The following is a 25,970-nucleotide window of genomic DNA, read 5'->3' on the forward strand; positions in this document are numbered from 1 at the left end:
AGTTCATGAATGTTACAAGGGGAAACAAGTTGTGCATGCTTTTAGACACTTGCTACCCTGGAAACAAAATGGCCGTTTGCATGATAAGAAATTGTTCTGCCTTACACAGTAGACAATATTTGAAGATTTAGTACAAAAACATTGACAGTACAAGATGCTCCTCCAGAACAGAATTAGCATCAAAATAGAATAGAGCTGAAGAATATACCTTTTAATTTCTCCTAAAGCAAATCACATAGGCTGATTCCTATATCAGTTCTAGCCATAGAATGAGTTAGGTTAACATAAGTGTATGGTTGCGTAAAAAACAAAAAAAAACAAACTAATAAAAACAAAGAACTCAACATGGGATAAGTTGCTTGTTTTCTACTTAACGACATTTCTGGTTTTAAGGATTACAAACTAAAAGCTCATTCTACATTTCTAACAGATAAGAGTGTAACTTTAAGAAGCTTGTGCCAAAGCAGGCACTGTTTTTGCTCTCATTGCTGTTCTTTCATCATTCTATACAGTTGGCACTAATATAAAAATTACACTTCTCCTCTAAATATAAATGAATATAGTACGGGTTAAAATAATAGCTCGATCAATTTTTTTCTTAGCATAATATATAACTTTATTTAAGGCCACATCAATATTTCTCAAGGGTTTTTTGTCCCAGTAACACCATTATTGTATTGATTGATGGTACTGATTTGGAAAAGAATTTCTTAACCTTCTATGATCTACATTTAAACTTCTCTAGAGCTGTATTAGTTATCCATGGATGTGGTTTACCTAAGAGAGTTTTCCTTGGTTAAATTAATTAAAAGTAAAATTACCAAGTTTAGCCTTATACACTGCTGAATAGCCAATGCAAAACCTAATCAAATGAGTTACATCTGGGTAGAAACATTAAATTAACCCGGATGTTCTAATAAAAAGTATAAAATAAGCTCTGTTGGCAAACAATGCAAGTCAGAATAATATTAAAGCCAATCTCTTTTCTAAACAAAAAGACCCCCTGCACTGTATAGCTTTTCTGTATACAACACATTTTTACTAAAGCTTTATTAAATGAATTGCAATAGCAATGGCTGCCATTTTATAGATATATATACACATGTATATATATATATACACATACTTATGTATATATATTTATGTGATACTAATTTATTTAACACAACAGAGGCTTCTGCCATATGATACAGTTTACTGTACATAAGAAAAACTTTTAACACTGTACAATCACATAAAGGTCATATGCACTGTTGCAGTGCAAAAGTAGATTTAACTGTAGTCTTTACTGGCATAGTAATGGCTTTTTGTAATCCTACAAAATTGCATTCTCATATTATGTGGCCTGAATGTTTTTTTTTTCTTTTTTCCTTTTTTTTTTTTTAATTTATTTTTCTTTTACTGCAGGGTTTGCCTTTGGTCCACAGTTAAAAGGACACACAACAGCAGCGGAGCACTGAATGGATGCAGCAGAACAAATGTAAAGGACTGAAGTTATTGCAATTATATAAAAAATGGAGAAAGAGGGGGAGATACAAACGCCCTTCTGTGAAATAACCCTCTATCTTTGATGCATAATCAGTGCACATTTCCTATACTTAAAGTATATGAAAAGTGTACTAATATAAAACTAGTGGGATTTCTTTTTTTTTAAAGAAACAGGTGACAAGAGGAGAGGAGGAGACAGAGAAAGCAGGGGACAGAAGGAGAAATAGTGAGTTGTTACTAAGAATCCTGATTTTTTTTTAAAAAAAAAGTTACATCCATGTTAGTCCCATAATATTACAGCTGCTCCTTGCAAAGGGAGTCCTAAAAGAAACAATGAAGAAACTTGGTCTGAAGCTCATATGGAGGTGCCTCGGTCTGGGTCATTACCGATATTGAGCCCCAGAGTAGGAGTTGGTTGGTATGGGATAGATGACATTGTTTTGATAGGACTTCTGAAAAAGCCCCCGTTAGGTGCCCTGTGCCTAAAAGGGCCAGTTCGGTGCTCAGGCATGTTGCCAAAGGAGAAACCAGAAGCGGCTTTAGCTGACAGCGTACGGCTAAGAGTCTGGATCTGTTCTGGTATGAAGGTTGTCGTAGTGATATGAGTGTTCCTGAAGTCACTGATTTGCTCCAATGCTTGGCGTGTGGGCAAAGTGTCAATGTCCAGTGGGGTCAAATCAATTGATGAGGTGGAAAACTGTTTATGGGGGCTGTCGTCATCTGTGCAGAGGCTGTTAACACGTCTATGAAGATGTTCCAGGTCAATTTCCTTGTCATCCTGGAAAAGAAAAAGAAGACGGGCCATTTATTGTTGCCACTTTTTGCTGGACTGAATCTTTACAGTGGAACCTGAACTGCCCAGGAAACGTGACTAAAACGTAGTCTAACTTTAACTAAAACTTTGTGCCATGGGCAGCCGGTGACCCAGCCGTTGGGGTGGGCTAGTCCCTGGCCCTTCCCCTTGTGCCCGAGGCCCCGCCCCTCCTCCTCTCCTTTTGCCCCCTTCCCCGCAGGAGCCCAGAGCACCCCCACCACAGGCCAGGCCCAGCCCAGTGCCAGCCTCCGTGAGTCCCTGTGAGAGGCAGGCTGGCCAGCTTTGGCCATTGCAGAGCATTGGGAACTGCAGGAGGGAACCTAGGCTGTTTGGGGAGGCACAGTCTCCCCCAGCCTAGGATACCTGCCACCCATGCTTTGGGCTAATTTACAACAGCTGAGGTCAGGTATAAACATCAATGGTAAATCTTTCCAACTGACTGATGCCGACTGGATTAGAAGGAACACAGGTGCTCTCTAACCTTATAATTCATCTATTTTCAAACCCAGCGTCTTAAGTACTAAGCTGTAGGTGCTACAAATAGATGCCTATCATGAAAGTACACGTTTAGAGTCAGGGTATATGTGATTTAGATTAATGACAGTTTGATAACAATCAGCTTTATATAATGAAGATGAAGTGTAAACTCAGATGACTGGGGTGATACCAGCTTTTCTTGAGCTCCATACTGATAACTAAATGTGAGCTTCACATGGGAGCCTTTGAAGAATAGGAATATCCTCTTCATCAGCCTTAATTCTGGCTGGGCTCAGATTGATTTTTCTATTTATTAGCTGTAATAGAATACAGCTTAACTTCCAAACCATTTGGGGGGGGGAGGGGTACTGGTGGCTCATTTGCAATGTACCAGAAGAGGATACACAAGATGATTTTTAATTGTAATGCCAACAGTGGGTTTGATTCTCCTAGTTACAGTGGAGCAACTCCACTGACTCCAGTGGAATCACACTGGTGCAGGTAAAAGGAGAATGAGGTCCATTGTACTTATTTTGGTGTGTGACCACACCCTCCTATACTTGCCCTTTTTCTTCCTTAAACTCCCCAAAGGAATTCAATTAAAAAAATGTTATGCCAGTGTTATAGCAGAGAATTTAAATGCACAAAAATAAAAAGGTACAAAGCCATGGGCCCCAAAGTAACTGTACATCACCTGTAGGCCACATATATATTAATACTGAGCTGCAAAGCATAACTCAGAAACATGCAAGGAATGTCCCCACTAATCAGGCTGTGGGGCTTATTCATCACAGAATGAAGTTTTAACTAACCTTCTCAAAATTCACTTTAGTTTCCATGAAATCTACTGACTCTTCCACACCAAACAGAGAAGTATCACAATGCATCATTCTAAGATGTCAGAGATACCAGAAATAATAACAGCACGGGCCATAGTGGTACATTTTTGACTTGCAGGCTTGATTACTGCAACTCATTGTAGGTGTGATTCAAAGGTCATTGAATCAATGGAAAGACTCCAATTGATGTCAGTGAGGTTTAGATCACTGTGTCTAGGAATGAACCCACGCCCCCTGAAAAAGATCCACATAGTACAACATATGACAGCCCATCTGCTTAGCAACTCTGGTCACCAAATCTCTCTGTACTGAATACTGAGTCCAGTTCAAGGTCTGCGTTCTGTTATTCATGGTCCTTGGTACTTGAGAGACCACTTTTCCTTCTTTGACCAGGACCTACCTTGACAGTTGTGAGACTCTCAGGGTATGTCTACACTGCAATTAGACCCCCGCGGCTGGCCCATGACTCAGGCTCACAGGGCTTGGGCTAAGGGACTGTTTAATTGCAGTGTAGACTTCCAGGCTCGGGCTGGAGATCGGGCTCTAGGACTCTGTGAGGTGGGAGGGTCCCAGAGCTTGCGCTGCAGCCTAAGCCTAAGCCTCACTCCCCTAAGAGATAAAAAGATACCGCAGACCTCACTACTGAGACAACTAAATGTGGGATTGACTTTCCCTCTATAATTTATGCATGCACAGACCTGTCCATAGACATACACCACACCCACTGAAACAAAACCAACTATACTAATCAAACTATTTCTCCTATAGGCCAAGGAAGAAGATGGAGAAAGATTGTCTGTTCTTAAATAATTGGGAGGTGCTCAGGTGTCCAGATAAATACTCAGAGGCTCAGTCATAGTGCATAAATCATGATTTTGCCACTGTGGCACTGTTTTAAATCTCCTCCTTTTTTCTAATTTTGAAATTTATAAAATAACTTTTATACTACTAAAATTTAAAATAGCAATCAAGCAAATGTTTAAAATTACATCACTGACGAAATACTGCAACTTGAACTAGGTGAATAATGAATTTTTTTGGTCTGCTGCCAATTCTAGTAAATTGAAAAAAATTGTTTTGGATTGAACCTCGAACAACATCTTTCAAATTTTTTGGTGATTCAAAAAGAAAAATTTCTTTTCAGGTTGATTGGAACATTTTGTTTTGCTGTTTACCATCTTTGAACATTTTTGACATTTAAAATAAAATTAAGGGAAATTTTGAAATGAAAAGTTGTTTTGAACCAAAATATCAAAATGTTTCATTTTGAAAATGTCAAGGTTAATTTTTTTATGTTTTTTTTTAACTGAAACTATTAGATGAAGTTAATTTGTAAAATATCTCAGTGTTGCTGAATCTGCATTTTTCACCAAAAACGTTTCGGTCAAAAGATTTCACACAGCTCTACCTGTGACTTAGCTGAGCCTCTAAAGGTCTCTCCAATATTGCTGCTGATTCTTCTGCTATAAATGACATCCCAGAATGATGCATTCTGGGTAGGGGTCAGACTGGAAAAAATAAGTAAGTGGTATTCTTCCTGGCTCTGCCCACAACCCAAGCTCTGCACACTCAATACACCAAGAAGAGACATCACTCACAGTAAGATTGTGCATAATATGATCATTCCTTTTTCTCTCGTGTGTTTTGATGAGTAGTGAAATATTCAGCAGTGTTCACATTTAAATTATCATCAGGCTTTAGAGTCAACATCCCATTCAGATTATTGGGGAGAGTTCAGTCTTCTCTCAGAACTTTTGTTTAAAGCCGTCTGTAGACTCAGGCAGACATCATTGAATCGGTTACTTCTGGTTCACGACTGGCAGGTTATTTTCGCAACCATAGGACAATTTATTTTTCAGTATAAATGCTTGGATTCTGGAGCACAAGATGGCAGCCATCAGGAAAAAGAGCTGGCTTGCTGACCACAAACTGTCCCAACATGACCCCTAATTCTGGACTAGTGGCCTGGAAGAGCCAATGGATTTCATGGAAGCTAAAATGAACGTTAAGAATGTTAGTTAAGATGTAATTCTTTGAATGATCCCCAGAGATGGGATAATGGGGACATTCAGCTCTTATTTTCATACTTAATTCAGTTTTGAGTCAAGCTTTTCACATCAATTTTAAGACATAAATTTAAGAGCAAGCCAGTAAACAATATTAAAAAGTACAAGGAGGCCAACTTATAGCAGCTGAGGCAATGATAACTTTGAATTTCCTGACTTCTGTTAATTTGAAATACACACACATACACAAAATAAGTATCAATGTGAAGTTTCTGAAAGTTTGGGCGAAGTGCTTAAATAGTAAAATATACCAAATGGTCATTTACTGGTTTTAACTGAGAGTTTCCTATTTCAGAGGAACCCAGTTTAAAGAGAAGAGAGAGTTTTCCTTTTTAAAAACAGTACTTGCCAGAAGTTTAAAAAAAAAAAATCTCAGAAATGAAACAGTAAGCAAAACGTTTTAAAAATTCAAAGATCAATGCTGTAATTAGTGAGTGTAATTATTTCTGTCTGATTATACAGCATAAGATTGGCAGGCACAATACTGGGTAAATTGCAGATAATGGCAAAACCATCACACACAAACTCAAAGCAATATCCTACAACAGGCGTCTATGGCTATGTAGATAGAAAAAGTGTAATTGGTGGTGATGCACTGTAATTTGTCAAGCATCCTGGACTGCTATAAAATGGCATATCTCCCACTAAAATCAGTTGTCTATAGTCCTCGGCATTTTAGAATTCCCTGACCAAGATGTTAAAAAATGGGTGTCCATTTTCAGGTTTCTAAAAAATCTGGCCTGGTTTTCCAAAGGGCTGAGCACCCTCAGCTGCCATTGACTTCAGGTAGATATTGAGAACAGAAGCAAATAGGAGTGCAGGTCCTCTGCACCTTCAAAAATCATACCAAGTTCATTTAGGAGCCTAAATATGGATTTAGGAGTTTAGCTTTGGTAACCTGTTTTTGAAAGTCTGAGCTATTGCATCTGGGGGGCATGATTTGAATGCCGGAGTGAAAGAGACCTTTCAAACTCATTGGCAAAACCTGGAGCTGATCCACAATAGCAGGCATAATGTACTAATTACTGATGTATTACTAACATAGTATTCTACTACTAATTGTTGTGTTCCATTGAGACCAGTTCCCTGTCACACAACACCAGTATATAGTATTTATTTTCTTTTTTCATTTCTTTCTGGCTCTTCTAAAAAGGAGAGTCAGATTTCACGATACAGGTTTTCAGTGACCTTGCTCATCTTACAAATCAGAAAACTATGGAATTATTTCAGAACCTATGTTTTCCTTCCCCCTTTAGTGCTATAAATTCAAGACAACAGTATGCAGATAGCATGAAGATATTCCACAATAAATTAAAGGGTCCTATACCTCTTTTGATGGAACCCGGGAGCCTTTCCTTTTATTCCACCATGTTTCCAGCATTGCAATGAAACAGGAGAGGACAATCCCAGCAGCCAGGATACAAAACACCCCTGCAAAGCTCTTTATGTCCAGGGCACCTCCTTTCTGTTTGGTATCCACTGATGAGTATAGGTCACACTGACCATTCTTTGGCCACCACTTATGCTTCAGTATATCCATGTCTCCATTTTGCTGAAGTTCTAAAATCCTTGGGGAGAAAGTACAGAATCACCGGTTATGTCAATGACAACTGAAGCTTACATTTGTACAACTGAAAGCATAGAAGTGGTTGAGAACGTGACCATACCACTATTCCATCCCATGCATGTGGATGGCAAAACAGATGAGTTCAAAAGGGATGACTAATAAGCCAGAAGAGGAAGTTTCTTGGCTGGAATACTGGGCATGGTGCCCACCCCCTGTATTTATTTTTCTTCTTTTAATTACCCTCAGTGGAAGTTATGTGTATTTCTAATTGCATTTCAAATATAGAATAGTATATTTATTTTTCTTGCTAGCCAATTTCTGTAATTTGGGCTTGTTACATACAGAGTAATATTTTGGGCTTTATTAGTTTGAAAAGAAACAATTTGCTTTAAAAAGCAAGGACATTGCCAGACTGTGCCCTGGCAAATTTAACTCAAAAAGGGAAAGTTAGTTTGGAAGATTCATTTAATATTCCACTTAAGACCGTTCTTAGCAGTTTGGGTCCACATTGCCTTAGTGAGAGCCTCTCCTCCCTGAGCGAGACTGTGGCAGCTGCAATCAGTTAAGGCTCTTGAATTCACATACCTCCACTCCTTTTAAATGGGAAGTGGCTGGTGGCAGGGGACTTTCAAGGAAGGGTCGTTTCTCCCACCCTTGCTTTAAAACAGGGATCTCAAACTCAAATCACGACAAGGGCCACATGAGGACTAGTACATTGGCCCGAGGGCCGCATCACTGAAACCTTCCATGAGGCCCCACCTCTGCCCCATCTCTTCCCACCCCTTCCCTCCCCCATTCCAATCCCTTCCCCAAAGTTCCCACCCAAACTCCGCCCCCTCCCTGCCCCTATTCCAACCCCTTCCCCAAATCCCCGCCCCGGCCCCACCTCTTCTCCGCCTCCTCCCCTGAGCATGCCGCATCCCCGCTCCTCCCTCCTTGAAAGTCCTAAGCGCCACCAAACAGCTGTTTGGTAGCGGGAAAGCGCTGGGAGGTAGGCGGAGTAGCGGGGATGTGGCGCGCTGGGGGGTGGGGGGTGGATAGGGAACGGGGGGTGCGGTGGGGAGCTTGGTGGGCTCCAGGAAATAACCCCGCGGGCCGCGTGTTTGAGATCCCTGCTCTAAAAGACCATGGATTTATTGGTTAAGTTACACGGCCTATATATTTTGCCAGGCCTTCCATGGAAGGAGAGATGTGGGTTGAAAGGGGAGAAATTTATTTTGAGAGGATCTTTTGTGTGTTTATTGATCCAAATAAACCTTTAATTAACCAAAATAAATAATTCAGTAATTACATTTTTAAAAACTGATAAAAGAAAATGGAATTTTCCCCCCTTGCACAAATGATCTGTGTTTCTTAGTAATGTCAGCAGGAAAACCAATCAGTTGCATGGTCATTTGAAAAACACTATGCAAAAAACAAAGCACATACACACATGCAAAGTGCTGGAACTTTCTCATTCAAAACCAGGCATTACATCAAGTAAGATTTTTTTTTTTTTTAGTACAAAATCAAAAAGAAAAAACATATATGCCTAAATCTGCAAATGCTCTGTGCACAACAGTCCAACTGAAGCCTCTAATAATACAATAAAACAAAATGGACATTGTATGATGTGACCCAGAAACTTCTTAGTGATAACTGGCATGGGGCACAGACGGGGTGCGTAGGGGTTATAGGGATCTCTTGGGTCTGGTATGTACATTCTAGTTCAGGAAAGGGTGTCTTAAATCGAAGCCAGTGCCACAATGGTCATCAATATCATCACAAAACACATGTATGGATATTGTGCAAGGAGTTACATATATACACTGAAAATTATGTTCTGTGGCAGATGACCGGCGCTATTATGGTGGGTCCCGTGCTTTTCCTTCATGTGATGGGTCATGTGCTGCCTTTTGCCCCTATTCTTGCGCATTAAGAGCTCCATTAGTGCCCTGATGGGAAAGAGAAAGGGAGCGGGGAAGGGACCCAGCCCGTCCTCTACTCCGGGTCCCAGCCCCATCAGCTTCACGGGCTTTCCGCCCTCTCGGGCAGAGTTTCTCTCAGTCCTCTCTGCCTGGGGAGTCCCTCTGCTCGAGCAGGGTTTCCCTTCCCTGGTACTCTGATCCTCTGGTTAACAACAGTACTCTTTCAAACTACAGTCAGCTCTCCTTCCCCATCCCTGTCTGACTGAAGCAGGGGTTTTTATTAGGTCTCTGGCAGGGCCTTAATTGGCTCCAGGTGCTCTAATTAACCTGTAGTAACCTCTCCTCAATCCCCAGGGAATAAGGCTCTGATCATCCTCGGGCTTATGTATCTCCCATCTATCACTTTCTTGCTGCCCTCTGGCTTTACTGTATCACAGTTCTTAAAATCTGTGTCTAGGGACTGGTCGCCAGCAAAAGTGAAAAACAGGTTTTCCATCAAACAAGAAATGTTCATCTGTCTGGCTGTTTACAGGTTTGTGCTAGTATATTTGTGGGACTAAGACGACAACCTAGCATCCTTCACCTAGGAAGTAAATGGACAGCAAGTTTGCTTAATGAAAGAGGGGTCTCAGCTAGGCTTGGCTGAAATGCAGAAGAGACCTTAGGGTGAGATAACTTAAGTTGATCAATCTAAAGAAGCTTTAGACTCTAGCAAGTACGGTATGATTTTGTTTTATATGTAACCAGTTGTTCCCAATAGCTTTACTTACCATCACTAGAATTTATCTTTGCTAATAAACTTTTCACTATATATAAAAAGTGCTGTGCTAAGTAGTGATCTTGAGCTGAATCTTATAAGTTGGTGTGTACTGCTCCTTCTGCAAGCGTTCATGGATAAGGGGATGGACACTATGGGGAACGCTCCGAGGACTTGGGGGTTGGTTTGTGGCTATAGCTAACCTGTAGAGAGGGAGAGCAAGGACTGCAGAGGCCTGGAAGGTAGTGCTTGTGCTGTCAGAGGCTTGTGGTTTCTGGGAGCTGATTCATGACAGACAGACAAGACTTCCTCATCCTAAAGGCTGGTGGTGGAGATGGGGCCTCACAACTCTGGGTAGCCCTAGGGAGCATCACTAGTTTAATTTAGCAGTGCTTTACAATGTGTCCCATATGCAGATTATTTTGATTTTTTTCAACATGCCAATGCCATGTACTTTATCATGCCAATGAAGTTACTGAAACTTTGTTTCAGCATATACAAGTCCTTCAGTGTCTTCCAAAAGTGGACCTATAACTATGTGCCTTTCCCTGGAACTAGTAGTAGGAAATCTCAACACGCCAGTCAATGGTCTGGTTATTTTCTTTTCTGGGGGGTGTTAAATCCCAGCAATGACTCTCGATTGAGTTTTCAGAGTCCAATGTAGGAGCATTTTCCTGAGCAGTGAGTTAATGTCTCTATGCACCTGAAGTAGTCACTCTGGAGGTCCAACCCAGATTAAGGAGTCCCAGAGTTTTAGGAAAAGGGGTTTGTCTCTTTTCAGGGCCCTGAGGCAACAGAGGAATTTCCAACTAGAAATCAGCCCAGGTAGCTCCAGAGATACAAGAATTACCTTGTTTATATTCCTTTATGTTTAATGATACAGCAATGGGACACATTCTATGCTGTTTCTCTAGGGGCCCAACTCCGAAGGTGTAGCTTGGGAAAGGGAGGTCAATTGTGGCTTTAAGCCATGTTTGCCTGGTCTGGATTCTGAGTTAGCTAGGAGGCAACTCTAATTTATAGCAGTCTTATCCCTGGTCTTCCTATAGGGGTATGGCTGCCTGGAGCAGCCAAGAATCTCTGTACTGCTTAATACTAGGAGACACTATTTCCTGTCTTGACACATCCATACCAGGAGCTTTGAAGGGGAGGGGACTGCATATATCAGCCCTATGCTGCTCCTGCAGTGAGGGAATTCTCTCCCAGACAGCTGTGTTACATTTATAGTCCTTATGGGCTGCTAGAGTGGCACATCAGGGTTGGGGCCACAGTTGTCCATGATTTTAGTTCTCACTGTACTTGCATTCAGCATCTGGTTAGCATTTGTTTGGGCATGTTAGTCAAAATATAGTCAGCATCTCTGACAATCAGATCACTTCTATATAGGTCCCTATACATGGATTTAGGGGTCTAACTTTCAGCATCTAAGTTCCATCATTTTGGCCTTTATACTTTATCTTTGTGAATTACTATATGCCAGATACATAAACCAGTAATGGAAAAACATTATGGGGGCTGACTGTTTTTTCCTCAATGGCAGCTCTAAGCCCTGAGCAATGCTATTTTCTTCCTTTTCTTCAGTCGGTAATAGACAAACATCTGGAATGAATGTGCTATTCTCATTAATTACATTATTTTCCATTTGTCAGTATAATTCCTGATTACACAAGACATCTTTTTAAACAATAGAAATTTGCAACAAATATCAAACATTAGCTTGTTCTGTAAGACAGCAGTTCATTCCTAATTGTATCCCTGGTAATGATTTTAATTGATGAGCAATCGTGTATAAGGTTAATAGTTTTAAGAAAATCAAAAAAATGTAAGCAAAAACTAGGAATACCAATTATACAAAACTTTATACAGCAGGTGTAGAAATGAAGAAAGCTCATTAAAAAATTCATTTAAAATTGCAGTTGAAATGGATATACATCAAGGGAAATTATTGGAGCATCAATGGTAACTTGATCAAATGTATTAACTTTATAAAGACAAAAGGCCAGATCCTGGTCCTACTGGACTCAGAGGGTACTTTGTCATTGACTCCAACAGAATCAAGATTTGGACCCAAAAGAATAGCCACTACATTATGAGATTTGTGAATATTGCCAAATGTTTCTGTAGCTCTGGAATTATTACTTTAGAGATTTTTGAAAGTGAAAAATGTTCTTTAATTGGAATCCCCTGGAAGCTAGTGAGGATCTTATGTTGAACCTATAGGCACCAATATGATTTTGTGGTGTGCAAACATTCCACAAGATGGCAGTCTGTGCACAAAATTACACACTTCTGCTGCAATTACTGTTCTGGGCATATGAACTATACTAATAATTCCAGGCTGTAAGCATGGATTTTAATAATTTTAATGTTTGATTTTTATATTTAATAATTAGTTATAATAGACTAAATACACTTCCTCAATGGAACATGAAAATATGATGTCCACTATGGGTGACTTTGGACTTCTGAAACAGCATCAAACTGTTTACAAGTGAACTTTTCCATTAGTACTCTGCTCTGTGGATACTGCAGTCTCAGAATAGAATAATATTACAATGAACCAACACTAGCCAGAAGTCTATAGGTATAGTTGGAAGCCTATAGATAGGCTGCATGATTTTCATCTGTCCTGATGTGTTACAATATTAGAAAGCTTGGCATTAAAGACAAAGTCTGGAAACTTGAACTGCAGTAATCTTGCTTGACTGAAAAACATGACCTTTAAAACTTGGTTATTGATGGACTCTGGATCTTAAAATATGTTTCTTTAGCAGGTAAGCTGTATTCTAACATTTTTCAAAGTAATGATGTAAAAACTACCCTCAAAATATATATAACGTATATATTGAATTCTTTTGTTTCTGTATTACCCTGGCTTTATTGCACCTAATGCTACATCAGAAATTTTATTGGGCAGGGAGTGAAATCTAGTGATTAGAGCAGGCATGTAGGAGAGGTGACTGTTTCCCACTCTGCTACCCTCCTTTAAACCTCTCTGTACTTCAGTGTACCATTCTTTAAGATTACTACAGAGCCCAACCATTCTCCAACTGAAGACAATGGGAACAGAAGCAGGTTCCCAGTAATACTACCTACCTTGCAGATTTGTTGGAAGACATAATTATTGCTTTGAGATCCCCAAAGAAAAGATGATATTAGGATTACAAAGTATTATTACAACAATCAAAGCAACAGGGAGAGTGCTATTTTCGCTTTTGCATTTGTTCCTTCTGCGTTATAGATGACTAAATCTAGAGAAAGACGTAACGGTACATTTACAGTGGGGTCAGGAGCTATTTTCCTAGATGGTTTGAGATGGCATGCGATACTGAATGCCAGCCTCTTGTGTACCAAGACATGTTAACTGGAGGAAATACTTCTGCTGAATGCTTCTTTTCACTGAAAACAAAAATTGCGAGCAAGTGCTAGAACTCAGGTTGCTCCTAGTCTCCAAATTAACGTTATGAAAATCTTTACCCATGTGCAGCAGGGATGGGAGAGCTTTAGATTAATAGAGCATTAGCTGCTTAGCATAATGAGGAAAATGATGGTCTTATGGTTAAGATACTAGGACTCAAGATCCGTGTTCAGTTCCCACTCCACCACAGACTTCATGTATGATCTTGGGCAAGTCACAAGGGGACACATTTTCAAGAACTGAGGAGCGGCAATTGGTACCAGATTTCCCCCCCTCCAAAAAAAAAAGCTCAGCACTTATTTTGGCAATTGAAATGTAGCTAAATTCTTATGAGAATCAGGCCTTGATTGTGAGTGCTGAGATTTTATGCAGTCTGGCCACTACTCTTGATGGACTTCAGGTCCCCATTTGTAAAATGTGGATAACACCACTTCCCTACCCCACAGGGGCATTGTAAAGCTAAAATTGTTAACAACTGTGAGTCTTTCACTTACTACAGTGAGGACCATATCAATACCTAGATGGAAAGATAATGAAAGTAGATACTCTCAACCAGTCAGAACTCAGATAGCAATCATGCTACGCTGTGATAAAATTTATTTGGTCATTTTTGTTCCATGACAAAAAGTGATGTGACACCATCAACTACCTGAACCTTCCGAGTGACCACAAATGTTCTCATTCGCCAGACATTGGCTCATGGTAACTCCCCTTTGTACTGCTCTAGACGCCCAGGAGTGGCTTAAAGCTGCTGTGAAGAATGATGGAGTTATCTGTATTATTTTTTATGAATATCACATGCATTCAGTTACCTGTTAGAAATGATCCTGCCTGATTGCACGGAGTTAAATCAAAGGAGGCTGTTAGGGGGAAAACGAACAGGAAACAAAACAGTGACAAAGATAAGGTACCTCCAAATAGAATACCCAGGGTCCTTAAGGAAACAATGGGGGAGCTATTTAATTGGGAAATGCCCACCTGCCTGGCTCCAACCAGGCTAAGAGGTTAATTTCTTCCAGGCCTAAGCCTAGGATCAAGAGGGCACTAAACCATTTAAGACCCTGGCTCAGACAGGAAGAAAGTCGGAGTGGACAAGAGCTCAGAGGGAGAAGTGCAGAGTCTGATGGGGTCTAAATTAGCTGTTACTACTCAAGAAAGATCTTGGCGTCACTGTGGATACTTCTCTGAAAACATCTGTGCAGTGGCAGTCAAAAAAGCTAACAATGTTAGGAACCATTAGGAAAGGGATAGATAAGAAGACAGAAAATGTAATGCCACTATATAAATTCATGGTACGCCCTCACCTTGAATACTGCGTGCAGTTCTGGTCACCCCCATCTCAAAAAAAGATATATTAGAATTGGAAAAGGCACAGAAAAGGGCAACAAAAAATGATTGAGGTTATGAAACAGCTTCCATGTGAGGAGAGATTAAAAAGACTAGGACTTTTCAATCTCAAAAAAAGAGATGACTAACAGGGGATATGTTAGAGGTCTATAAAATGGTGACTTGTGTGGAGAAAGTGAATAAGGAAGTGTTATTTACTTCTTCACATAACACAAGAACCGAGGTCACCCAATGAAATTAACAGACAGCGGGTTTAAAAACAAACAAAAGAAGTACTTTTTCACACAATGCACAGTCAACCTATGGAACTCATTGCCAGGCGATGTTGCGAAGGCCAGAATTATAATCGAGTTTAAAAATGAACTACATACATTCATGAAGGATAGGTCCATCAATGGCTATTAGCCAAGATAGCCAAGGATGCAAGCCCATGCTCTGGGTGTACCTAGCCTCTGATTGCCAAAAGCAGAGAGTAGATGACGGGATGGTTCACTTGATGACAGCCTATTCTGTTTGTTCCCTCTGAAGCACCTGGCATCAAACACTGTCGGAAGATAGGATACTGGGCTAGCTGTACCATTGGTCTGACCTACTATGGCTGTTCTTATCTTATCTCTCTCTCAGACCAGAGGTGGAGGTAGCTGAACTAGATGGAAACTACTAAAACTTGCAAGGAAAGGAAAACGTTTGGATGAGACCAGATAAGTAAAGACAGTCAGTACCTTTGGGCACACACTGTTTGTTTGGAATAAGTCTTTTTGAGTCGCTTTAATTAACTGCTGATCACAGGCTCACAGAGGAAACTTTCTTACAGTTGGGCCTGTCATGGTAATACAGTTGAAAACGGGGGGGGGGGGTGCCACCCCAGAATCCAGTCAGAAGGGTAGAGCTATGGGGTTCTATTCAAAGAGAGGTAAAGATGGTGCAATCTGTCATCTGAGGGGTGCATTGATCGCCCTGTTGCCATGACTGGATGGTGGGAATAGGTGTTGTAGCCTCATGATCCAGTCTAAATTGGGGTGAACTGTGGAGTTGCATGCTGGAAAAATGGCAGATTGAGCCCTGACACTTGGAGGGAGAGATCACAGGTACAATTTGCCCCTGAATTGTGACAGCTGCTGTAAGGGGGAAGCTGAGGATTCCCTAGGTGTGAGGGAATTCATAGCCAGCGCTATGCCATGCCACCCTTTCTGAACTCCATTCCCCTCCGGGGTAAGTGGTGTGACCAAAGCAATGTGTGCTTGAACAACAATGTAGAGCAACTCTTAGGCTGCTCTAACTTGTTCCCCAATCCTGGAGCACAGGAAGGTGGCAGAATCAGGAGGAAGAGAAGGGTGACTAAGGCCTGGTCTACACTAGGAGGTTATGTCAAATTTAGCAGCGTTAATTCGAATTAACCCTGCACCTGTCCACACAACGAAGCTATTTATTTCAACATAGAGGTCTCTTTAAATCGATTTCTGTACTCCTCCCCGACGAGGGGAGTAGCGCTAAATTCGACATGGCCATGTCGAATTAGGGTTAGTGTGGACGGAATTCGACGCTAATAGCTCCGGGAGCTATCCCACAGTGCACCACTCTGTTGATGCTCTGGACAGCAGTCCGAGCTCGGATGCTCTGACCAGCCACACAGGAAAAGCCCCGGGAAAATTTGAATTCCTTTTCCTGTCTGGCCAGTTTGAATCTCATTTCCTGTTTGGACATCGTGGCGAGCTCAGCAGCACTGGCAACGATGCAGAGCTCTCCAGCAGAGGTGACCATGCAATCGCATAATAGAAAGAGGGCCCCAGCATGGACTGATCGGGAAGTCTTGGATCTGATCGCTGTGTGGGGCGATGAGTCCGTGCTTTCGGAGCTGCGATCGAAAAGACGGAATGCGAAGATCTGCGAGAAGATCTCAAAAGCCATGGCAGAGAGAGGATACAGCCGGGATGCAACGCAGTGCCGCGTGAAAATCAAGGAGCTGAGACAAGCGTACCAGAAGACCAAAGAGTCAAACGGACGCTCTGGATCCCAGCCCCAGACATGCCGTTTCTACGAGGCACTGCATTCCATTCTAGGTGCGGCCGCCACCACTACTCCACCACTGTCCGTGGACTCTGACAATGGGGTATTGTCGACGGCCGCTTCCTCGGAGCTGTTAGCAGACGGGGAAGATGAGGAGGACGAGGCAGTCGACAGCGCTTTCAATGTTGATTTCCCCAACAGCCAGGATCTCTTCATCACCCTCACGGAGATCCCCTACCAACCCTCCCAAGGCGGTAACCCGGACCGTGAATCAGGGGAAGGATCAGTAGGTAAGTGTTTTAAACATTTATTTTGAATAGAATAGACATGGTATGTTAGCAATGGGTTTTTAATGATTAGCTTGCCCTAGGCGCTTAACTTTTTAGTCCTTGCCAGTGCAGCTAATGGAAAAGTCTGTTAACATGTCTGGGGATAGAGTAGAAATCCTCCAGGGACATCTCCACGAAGCTCTCCTGCAGGTAATGTGAAAGCCTTTGCATCAGGTTCCTGGGGAGAGCGGCCTTATTGCCTCCTCCATGGTAGGAAACTTTTCCGTGCCAGGCTAGCAGCAGGTACTCCGGTATCATTGCCTGGCAAAGCATGGCGGCATACGGCCCTGGTGTTTGCTGGCATTCACGCAGCATGCGGTCTTTCTCTGTCTCCGTAATCCTCATCAGAGCGATATCACTCATGGTGACCTGCTTTGAATTAGGGGAATTTTAGTATGGGGACTGATTGCCTGTTCCTTTAAATAACTGTAACCGGCGGTTTACAGCCACGCGGTGGGGGTGGGGAGGTGAACCGTTCATGCTGAGCGGTTCGCCGGCAGCGTGCAGGGATCTTTCCCGGGGACAGCCGCGATGGGGGTGGGACAGGGGCAGAGTTCATGCTGGCCGGATCGCCGGCAGCAGGAACTGGCCAACGCTAGGAGCATTGCTTAGAACGTGAAAGGAGGGCACTGCTGTAAATTAAGCTTTAAGCAGCCAAAAGTCTACGGCTTACCATGGCCGCCTGCTAGCACAATTCCGTTGTCCAGCCCCGCTTGTGTGATCTGTACAGCAAGACCGCAGGCACTCAATGTGAAGACAGAAAATTCGACCTTGTACTGAGTGCACATGTGATAGGTACTGTGTCTGGTCTTGTTCACAGAGAAAGACTATATTTATTGTTTGCAAAAATGTATCTTTTTGAGGAATTCACTCCCTTTTTCCCCATCCCACAGCTGCGAGTGTCTCCCGAGCTACCCCGGCATCCCCCTCCCAGAGGCTGGCGCAGATCAGGCGGCGAAAGAAAAGGACACGGGACGAGATGTTCTCAGAACTTATGGTCTGTTCCCAAGCCGAGGCGGCACAGCAGACCCAGTGGAGGGAGAACATGTCGCAATACCAGCGATCACACAGCGAACGGGAGGACAGGTGGCGGCAGGAAGACCAGCAGGCGACTCAAACGCTGCTTGGACTAATGAGGGAGCAAACGGACATGCTCCGGTGCCTTGTAGATGTTCTGCAGGACCGGAGGCAGGAGGACAGAGCCCCGCTGCATTCTATTGCTAACCGCCCTCCCCCGCCACAAAGTCCCATCCCCCCCTCACCCAAAGTCCCAAGAAGGAGGGGCGGCAGGGGCCGTGAAAACAGTCACTCCACCCCTGCAGACTGCTCAAATTGCAGAAGGCTCTCATTCCCAAAGATTTGATACGTCCTTTCCTTCCCTCCAAATGCACCTCACCCAAGCCCCCATCCCAGTTTCATCCCCTGTATAGTTCTTAATAAAAAATATGTTTCTGTTAATTACTGTTTCCGTCATGTTCTTTTAGAGGACAGTGTGTTTGAAGTGGGGGAAGGGGGTTGGTAATTGGAGAGGACAGTCACCTTTACCAGGGTACAGACACGGGGGCAGGTTCAGCAGAAGGTCACACACACATTGCAGTCACTAGGCACCCTGGTCAGTCTGGGAGGTGGTTTTCATGTTCTGTGGGAGGGGGGGAGGGCTATGTGAGTTTGTGGCGGGGGAGGGCGGTTACAGGTCTTATGCAGCGGTCCTTAGCCTGGATGACAGAGCCACACAGCAGGGGATCTGTAACCGCCCTTCCCCGCCACAAAGTCACATAGCCCCCCCCCCCTCACAGTCCCGAAAAGGAGGGGTGGCAGGCTCCGTTGAAACAACCAGTCCACCACTGCGGACCGCTCTAGGAGCAGGAGCCTGTCATTCCTCAAGTTTAGAAGTGTCCTTTCCATCACTACACCCGCTCCCCACCACAGTCTGCATCCCAGTTTCAACCCTTTACTGCGAAATCCTTAATAAAGAAAACGGTGTTAATGAACAAAGTTTCATTTATTTTATTTTTAAAGGTGTGTTGGAAGGGGGGGAAGGGGGTTGGTAACTGGAGAGGATAGTCAACATTAACTGGGTAAAGAAACGGGGGCAGGTTCAGCTTCTGTTTAAACAAACGTAATAGTCACAGGTTACCCTGGTCACTCTGGAACCTAGCTTTCAAAGCTTCCCGGATGCACAGCGCGTCCCGCTGGGCTCTTCTAATCGCACGGCTGTCTGGCTGGGCATAATCAGCAGCCAGGTGATTTGCCTCAACCTCCCACCCCGCCACAAACGTCTCCCACTTGCTCTCACAGAGATTGTGGAGCACACAGCAAGCTGCAATAACAATGGGGATATTGGTTTCGCTGAGATCAGAGCGAGTCAGTAAGCTTCTCCATCTCCCCTTCAGACGTCCAAAAGCACACTCCACCACCATTCTGCACTTGCTCAGCCGGTAGTTGAAGAGTTCTTTTTCACTGTCCAGGGCGCCTGTATAGGGCTTCATGAGCCAGGGCATTAGTGGGTAGGCTGGGTCCCCGAGGATCTCTATAGGCATCTCCACATCCCCAACAGTTATTTTGTGGTCCGGGAAGTAAATACCTTCCTGCAGCCGTCTAAACAGACCAGAGTTCCTGAAAACACGAGTGTCATGAACCTTGCCTGGCCATCCGACGTTGATGTTGGTAAAATGTCCCCTACGGTCCACCAGTGCTTGCAGCACCATTGAAAAGTAGCCCTTTCGGTTAATGTACTGGCTGGCCTGGTGGTCCGGTCCCAGGATAGGGATGTGAGTTCCATCTATAGCCCCACCGCAGTTTGGGAATCCCATTGCAGCGAAGCCATCTATGATCACCTGCACGTTTCCCAGGGTCACTACCTTTGAGAACAGTAGCTCAACGATTGCGTTAGCTACTTGCATCACAGCAACCCCCACGGTAGATTTGCCCACTCCAAATTGATTTGCGACTGACCGGTAGCTGTCTGGCGTTGCAAGCTTCCAGAGGGCTATGGCTACTCGCTTCTGGACAGTCAGGGCTGCTCGCATCCGGGTGTCCTTGCGCTTCAGGGCAGGGGACAGCAACTCAAAGTTCCAGGAAAGTTCCCTTACGCATCCGAAAGTTTCGCAGCCACTGTGATTCATCCCAGACCTGCAGCACTATGCGGTCCCACCAGTCCGTGCTTGTTTCCCGGGCCCAGAATCGCCGTTCCACAGCATCAACATGACCCATTGCCACCATGATGTCCACGGCGCGGGGTCCCATGCTTTGTGAGAGGTCTGTGCCCCTCTCAGACTTAATGTCCTCACCGCGCTGCCGTAGCCTCCTCGCCCGATTTCTCAGCATCTGCCTCTGAAAAAGGTGGATGATAAGGCACAAGGTGTTGACAACGGCCATAACTGCAGCGATGATCGCAGCGGGCTCCATGCTTGCGGTGCTGTGGCGTCCGTGCTGTCAATCACCAGAAAAGTGTGCGAACTGATTGCCCGGCGGCGCTTTCACGGAGGGAGGGCGGGAGTGAGGGTTGAATGACGACAGTTACCCAAAACCACCCTCAACACATTTTTTGCCCCAGTAGGCATTGGGGGCTCGACCCAGAATTCCAATGGGCAGCGGGGACTGCAGGAACTGTGGGATAGTTACCCACAGTGCACCGCTTCCAATGTCGACGCTTGCCCCGTTAGTGTGGGCTCACAAAGTCGAATTACTGTCCTTAGTGTGGATACACACGTTCGACTTTGTAATATCGGTTCCACAAATTCGCTTTAAGTAAAATCGAACTACTCTCGTAGTGTAGACATACCCTAAGTGTAGCCCTGGTGCCCCAGAGGATTTGACCCACAAAACTGAGAACAAACATCTCATTCTCTGACTTGGATAGAAAAATGAAACAATAAAATATGGACCTTATTGTTCAGAATTAAAAATAAAGGGTTGCTTATCAAACTTGTGTTATAAAACAAATACTAATTGCCCTTCTGTTTTGCTCAGCAATAAGTCATTGGCCTCAGAGTATATAACACTGGGCAAATGGGTCCTCACTTCTTGTAAATTAGCTACATTGAGTTGTGTCAGAGGAGGATCTGGCCCTAGATTTTTTTCCTCCTAAAACAGATAAATACATAATGTAAATCTATAATAAGGTGGCATCCACATTAATAAAATGAGGCACGAATTATATTTATTATTACATTAAACACCGGATAGTGTTCTAGAACAGTTTTACACTGGCTGCATGGTTCTGATGAGTGCTACAATTCTGAGAGTTAGATTAAAAGAAAAAAAGTCTTTCAAGTTCTCCTGCATACTTTTAATAAGGAAGGTGTTCAACTGAACCTAATCAGCCTTTAACCTTGCATTTATCTCTATTTCCAGCCCAGAGGAAAATAAGGAGAGAAGTATTCGTATCCTTTTACAAATCCTAAATTACAACGAAACACCTACTGATATCCCCAAGAGAGCTACATAAAAATCATGAGTTCATTAAGCTCAGTGCTATTATAGTAAATATCAAATAAATTAGTTATGGTAAGTCACTTACAATATATAACTAATGGTACCAAAACAAATAAATGTTTTCTGATTTGGCTTAGCTTTAAGGAAAGGTAGATCAGGTTTCCACACTCTACTAGCATCACAATTATTCTTTATGTGGTATTCCAGATTCACTTAGAAAGTTAGCTAAAAAATTTACAGTAATACAGGACCACACATATCAGATGAACACTTAGGGACTGAGTCCCCTCTCACTTTTACCAGTGCAAATCAAAGTAATTCCATCAAAGTCAGTGGCATTACACTGATGTAAAATATGGGTGAATGGAGAATCAGGACATCTAGGTATGGTTGTACTCTAAATAGACAGTAAAGTGGGATTCCATGTTGCTGAATCTATATATAGTTTGCTTAGTTTAGAAACAGAGATGGTCTTTCTAGGACTGCCAGCCCCACAAACTCAACTTTGGGATCCAAAGGTCATTGAGGTTCTCATGCATCATCACCATTAAAAAAAGATAATAGAGGCCAAATTATGTCCTTGAATTATCCAGATAACCCCACTGCGTCAAAACTATTTTCTAAAGTGACACCTATGCAATACTAAAGGTTAAAGAGATGATGCAAGTTTCACTCAGGGCATAATATGGAGACAATATGATTACACAAGCATAACCCGAGGCCACAATTTGGCCTGCCAGTATCTTTATTACTGGTAATGATGCATGTGAAGGAAAGAATCCAGCTTGACTCTCAGATCCCGGGTTGCAATTTCAGGACTGGCAGTTAGAAAAACCCATCTCTTTTATTCATAAACTGAGTAAATTTGATGAAGAATCAACACCACACACAACATTCATGGAGCTCCGTGTTACCATTTAAATACAATTTCCGTTCAGTGTAGAATGAAACTATGGTTTAAAAAATACTGCTATCCTTACTGTAGGCTATGTGTGGAATTTTCTAAAGCACTCCGTGCTGGTCTAACTCTGCTGCTATTGAAGTCAGTGGGAGTTTTGCCATTAACTTCAAAGGGAGGATAGGCCAACCGTGAGCACACTTGAAAATCCAACCCTATGTGTTAGGCTGTAAAGGAGATGTTAGTGTTCCATGTGTAAGAACAGCAGAGGATGCTTGTACTATATAAGAGTTAAAAGTATTAAATGGGCTCTTTCGGTCACAGGGTACTCCTTAGACGCCTTTTCAGAAATCCCACCCTAAACAATGTTGTCTACAGTGTCACACACCAATTATCTATTACTCTAGGAATCAGTTTTGGCAATGAACCAGACAAACAGGTCTACAGATGCTTTAGACCAAGTTGCTTCACTGTTTGTTTTTAGGACTCCATTTGTTGGTGAGCATGTATGGATTTAACTGTTTTTTAAAAATTACAGTTATTAGTAGCAATTTACTATTTCTCTCTCTCTCAAATCATAACACTGCATACTCTATTCAGACACTGTTCATATTGGAAAAGTTAAACTGGAACATAAGGAGTAAGCTCTAGTTAATCTGTTCTAGGCCATCTCCTAATGTCATATGAAAAAGATCAATAAATGAGAAGTTCACAGAAGCTGACCTTCTATGGAAAGAGTGTGCAAATCATCCTCCACTCACTGAGAAGCAATTGCTTGCAAAATCAAATTAGCAACAGAATGGAGCTTAAGAGTTGTGGTGACTAGTGAACTTTCGTTTTGATATGTTTATGCTAGCTGTAAAAGTCAAACACTCATTACAGAAATGGCAGACATGATCTTTCATAATATGAAAGTTGGTCTGCAAATGGAGAGATAACAAGCGTAATGAAAGCAAGCTAGAAAGATGCAAGAGAGCTAAAAAAGGACTAGACAATGCCTCCCACGGAGACAGAGGGTATAATTGCAATTGGAAAGAGAACACTTTTAGTGATCTTTTAAAATGTCGGTGTCATCCTGGAGCATAGTGTGATATTTGGGTTATAGGGTAGAGAAAAAAAAATCTTTCATTTTAGTGTGAGAATCTGGAAATGATCATCTTTGCTTGGAGTCATGCTTCAGGCAATGCAAAGCCTCATTCTTATACACAACTATCCAGGCTCACATTTTTGGAAACAAAATACAGAGCAGTGGCAGCAAACCTCATGAGCTTATCAGCTTCATTAGCTTAGTCTGCAACCTCAAAATTAGGACTGCACACATGTATTTGATATATGAGATACATATTCTACATCTACACGTTGTACGCAAAAAATAATAATAATAATAAATAATAATATAAGATGGCTGTTTCTCCCATAGGTTTTTCAGCAACCTGTTTATCCAGTTGTTTAAAAAGAAACTAAATAAAGAGACAGCACAAACATGGAAAAATCTGTGGGAAGTAGACAACATTCCAAAAATATGGGGAAATAAGTGGATAAACATTCCAAAGATCAAATCATATTAATACATTTCCATGTCTGACACTTGCCATTTTAAAAGCATCACAAGGGGTTTTAACTCCATGGCTCACATTAAAGACAATGGGAGCTGCCCAGATGAATACCAGCTCACTTCTTGTATGTCTATGGGTTTTGAAGCGAAGAGACAAGGTGAACCAACTTCTGGTTGTTAGAGACACCAGTTTTGGAGCTTACACAGAGCTCTTCTTCAGGTCTAAAAAATGTGGTCAGAGTGTCACAGCTAAATACAAGGCGGAACAGATTGTTTAGCATAAGTAGTTAACAGATTGTTTAGCATAATCTGTTCCACCTTGTATTTAGCTGCGACACGGTGAGTACATTTTTTAGACCTGAAGAAGAGCTCTGTGTAAGCTCCAAAACTGGGGTCTCTAACCACCAGAAGTTGGTTCAGTAGAAGATATTACCCCACCTACCTTTTGTCTCTAATATCCTGGGACCAACATGGCTACCACACTGCATACAACAATGGAAGGTTTTGAATTAAGACTTTCAAAATGGCTTAGAGTAAACATGAACACAGTAAACTAATCCGCTTTCAAAGTTGGCTAGATTTACACCAACCCAAACACTCATGTCCAAATCTACCCCCAGGACCCTTCTAACAAGGAAAGTTTATGAATTCAAGGAATTCTGTTAGAATCCTTACTGCCTCAAAATCCATTTCTACAATTTGATTTGTTTTCCCAAGCACGAAGACAAAAAAAAAAAAAAAAAAAAAAAAAAAAAAAAAGAAGAGGCAGGGGAAAATCAAACCCATGCAGTTTAATAAGAGCACTTCTCAAAACTTCTGCCTGAAACCTGAGTAAAGAAGCTAATCTTTTATGTACTGAGTCCCAAGGCCCCTTAAAAACTGTCTAGAAAATTAATGAGAAAACCTGCTATGTACAATGTAATAATGCTGCTGTTTTGGGTAAGCAACATAGTCTATTGTTATAGGCTCCAAAAAGGAATTCAAATATTCATTAGAAACTGAATTCCTTTCATTGAGTGCTCTTGTAGTTAGCAAAACCCTATCCACACTGTACAGTCAGCATACAAACATACATCATACAATAGGTGTGAGATGAGAGATAAATGAGTAACAAAGGGACTGCACTGTGAGAGGGCATCAGCGTTGGCCTAATGCTGGTCCTGAACACTTTTGTTTCCAGGGCATATCAGCCAAGCTCACCTGAGAGAAATGTAGGATTATAACATTTGCTACCGCTAGCCTTGACATGTATTCAGACTCTTTGACTTGCCCTGGATGTAAATGGAAATGATAAAAGAAAACATTATGTAGTATAATGTGGCAGCAAGACTGCCTGCTTGGCATACCAAACCAAGTCTATGCATAAGGGATAATTGATGTGTTACTTCTTCACTTTACAATTTAAGTTTTTCTCATGCATGGGGAGATCTGCTAGGAATTAGTCTATTCCATCTTCTTAATGAGACTTATCTATTACCTCAGATAATGTATCTATTCACTTTATCATGCCAGACTGCCTACCCTGCGTAGGGAGGATTCTACAGAATTTAGACAAAGGAACTTACCAATGCATTTTTAAAGGATAGACTCTCTTTCAATGCACTCATGTGACTATTAACATGTAGCTAATTATATACAATATAACTATGTAATTAATGTATGAGTAATAGATTAGATTTGAGTTGTAGGTTTAAGTGGTAAAGCATAAATAGGATTACACCACAGGATATATAACTAGAGGTATGTGTTATTGGCGTATGTGTGGTATATAAGTAAGAGAACATATAGCCTTGATTGAGAGATAACCCTGTACCAGTAAAGTGTAAGATTACTGCAAAAGATGTGTATAAGTGCTGATGTTCTGGAAACTGTGCAGCAATAGACTGGATAATAGGCTGCAATGTACCAGTTCATACCACAAAATGCCTGATAGAAGCATTTCAAGGGATTCTGTAATAACCTCAAATTGCTATGGTAACTCATTAATGTATATGTTAATGAGAGTAAGGGGAACTAAGGAGGTAGCCTATGAGAAATGGGGCACCATAAAATTCATAGCATTTG

At 42.2% G+C, this 25,970-nt stretch overlaps 1 protein-coding gene across 1 annotated transcript in view; it reads right to left on the reverse strand.

Annotated features, from left to right (window-relative positions):
* Positions 1-1,537: 1,537 nt before the first annotated feature.
* GRID2 (glutamate ionotropic receptor delta type subunit 2) overlaps positions 1,538-25,970 on the reverse strand; it is a 1,014,260-nt gene continuing 989,827 nt past the window's right edge. Inside the window, exons 15-16 of the mRNA XM_024197621.2 lie at positions 7,012-7,252; positions 1,538-2,266 (exon numbers count right to left, since the gene is read on the reverse strand). Of these exons, the coding sequence (XP_024053389.2) occupies positions 1,844-2,266; positions 7,012-7,252 (664 nt within the window). The 3' untranslated portion in view covers positions 1,538-1,843. The remainder of the gene's footprint in view (positions 2,267-7,011; positions 7,253-25,970) is intronic.

The sequence above is a fragment of the Terrapene carolina genome, unplaced genomic scaffold (genome assembly GCF_002925995.2).
Source record: "Terrapene carolina triunguis isolate 2854851 unplaced genomic scaffold, T_m_triunguis-2.0 Scaffold789, whole genome shotgun sequence".
NCBI lineage: Eukaryota > Metazoa > Chordata > Testudines > Emydidae > Terrapene > Terrapene triunguis.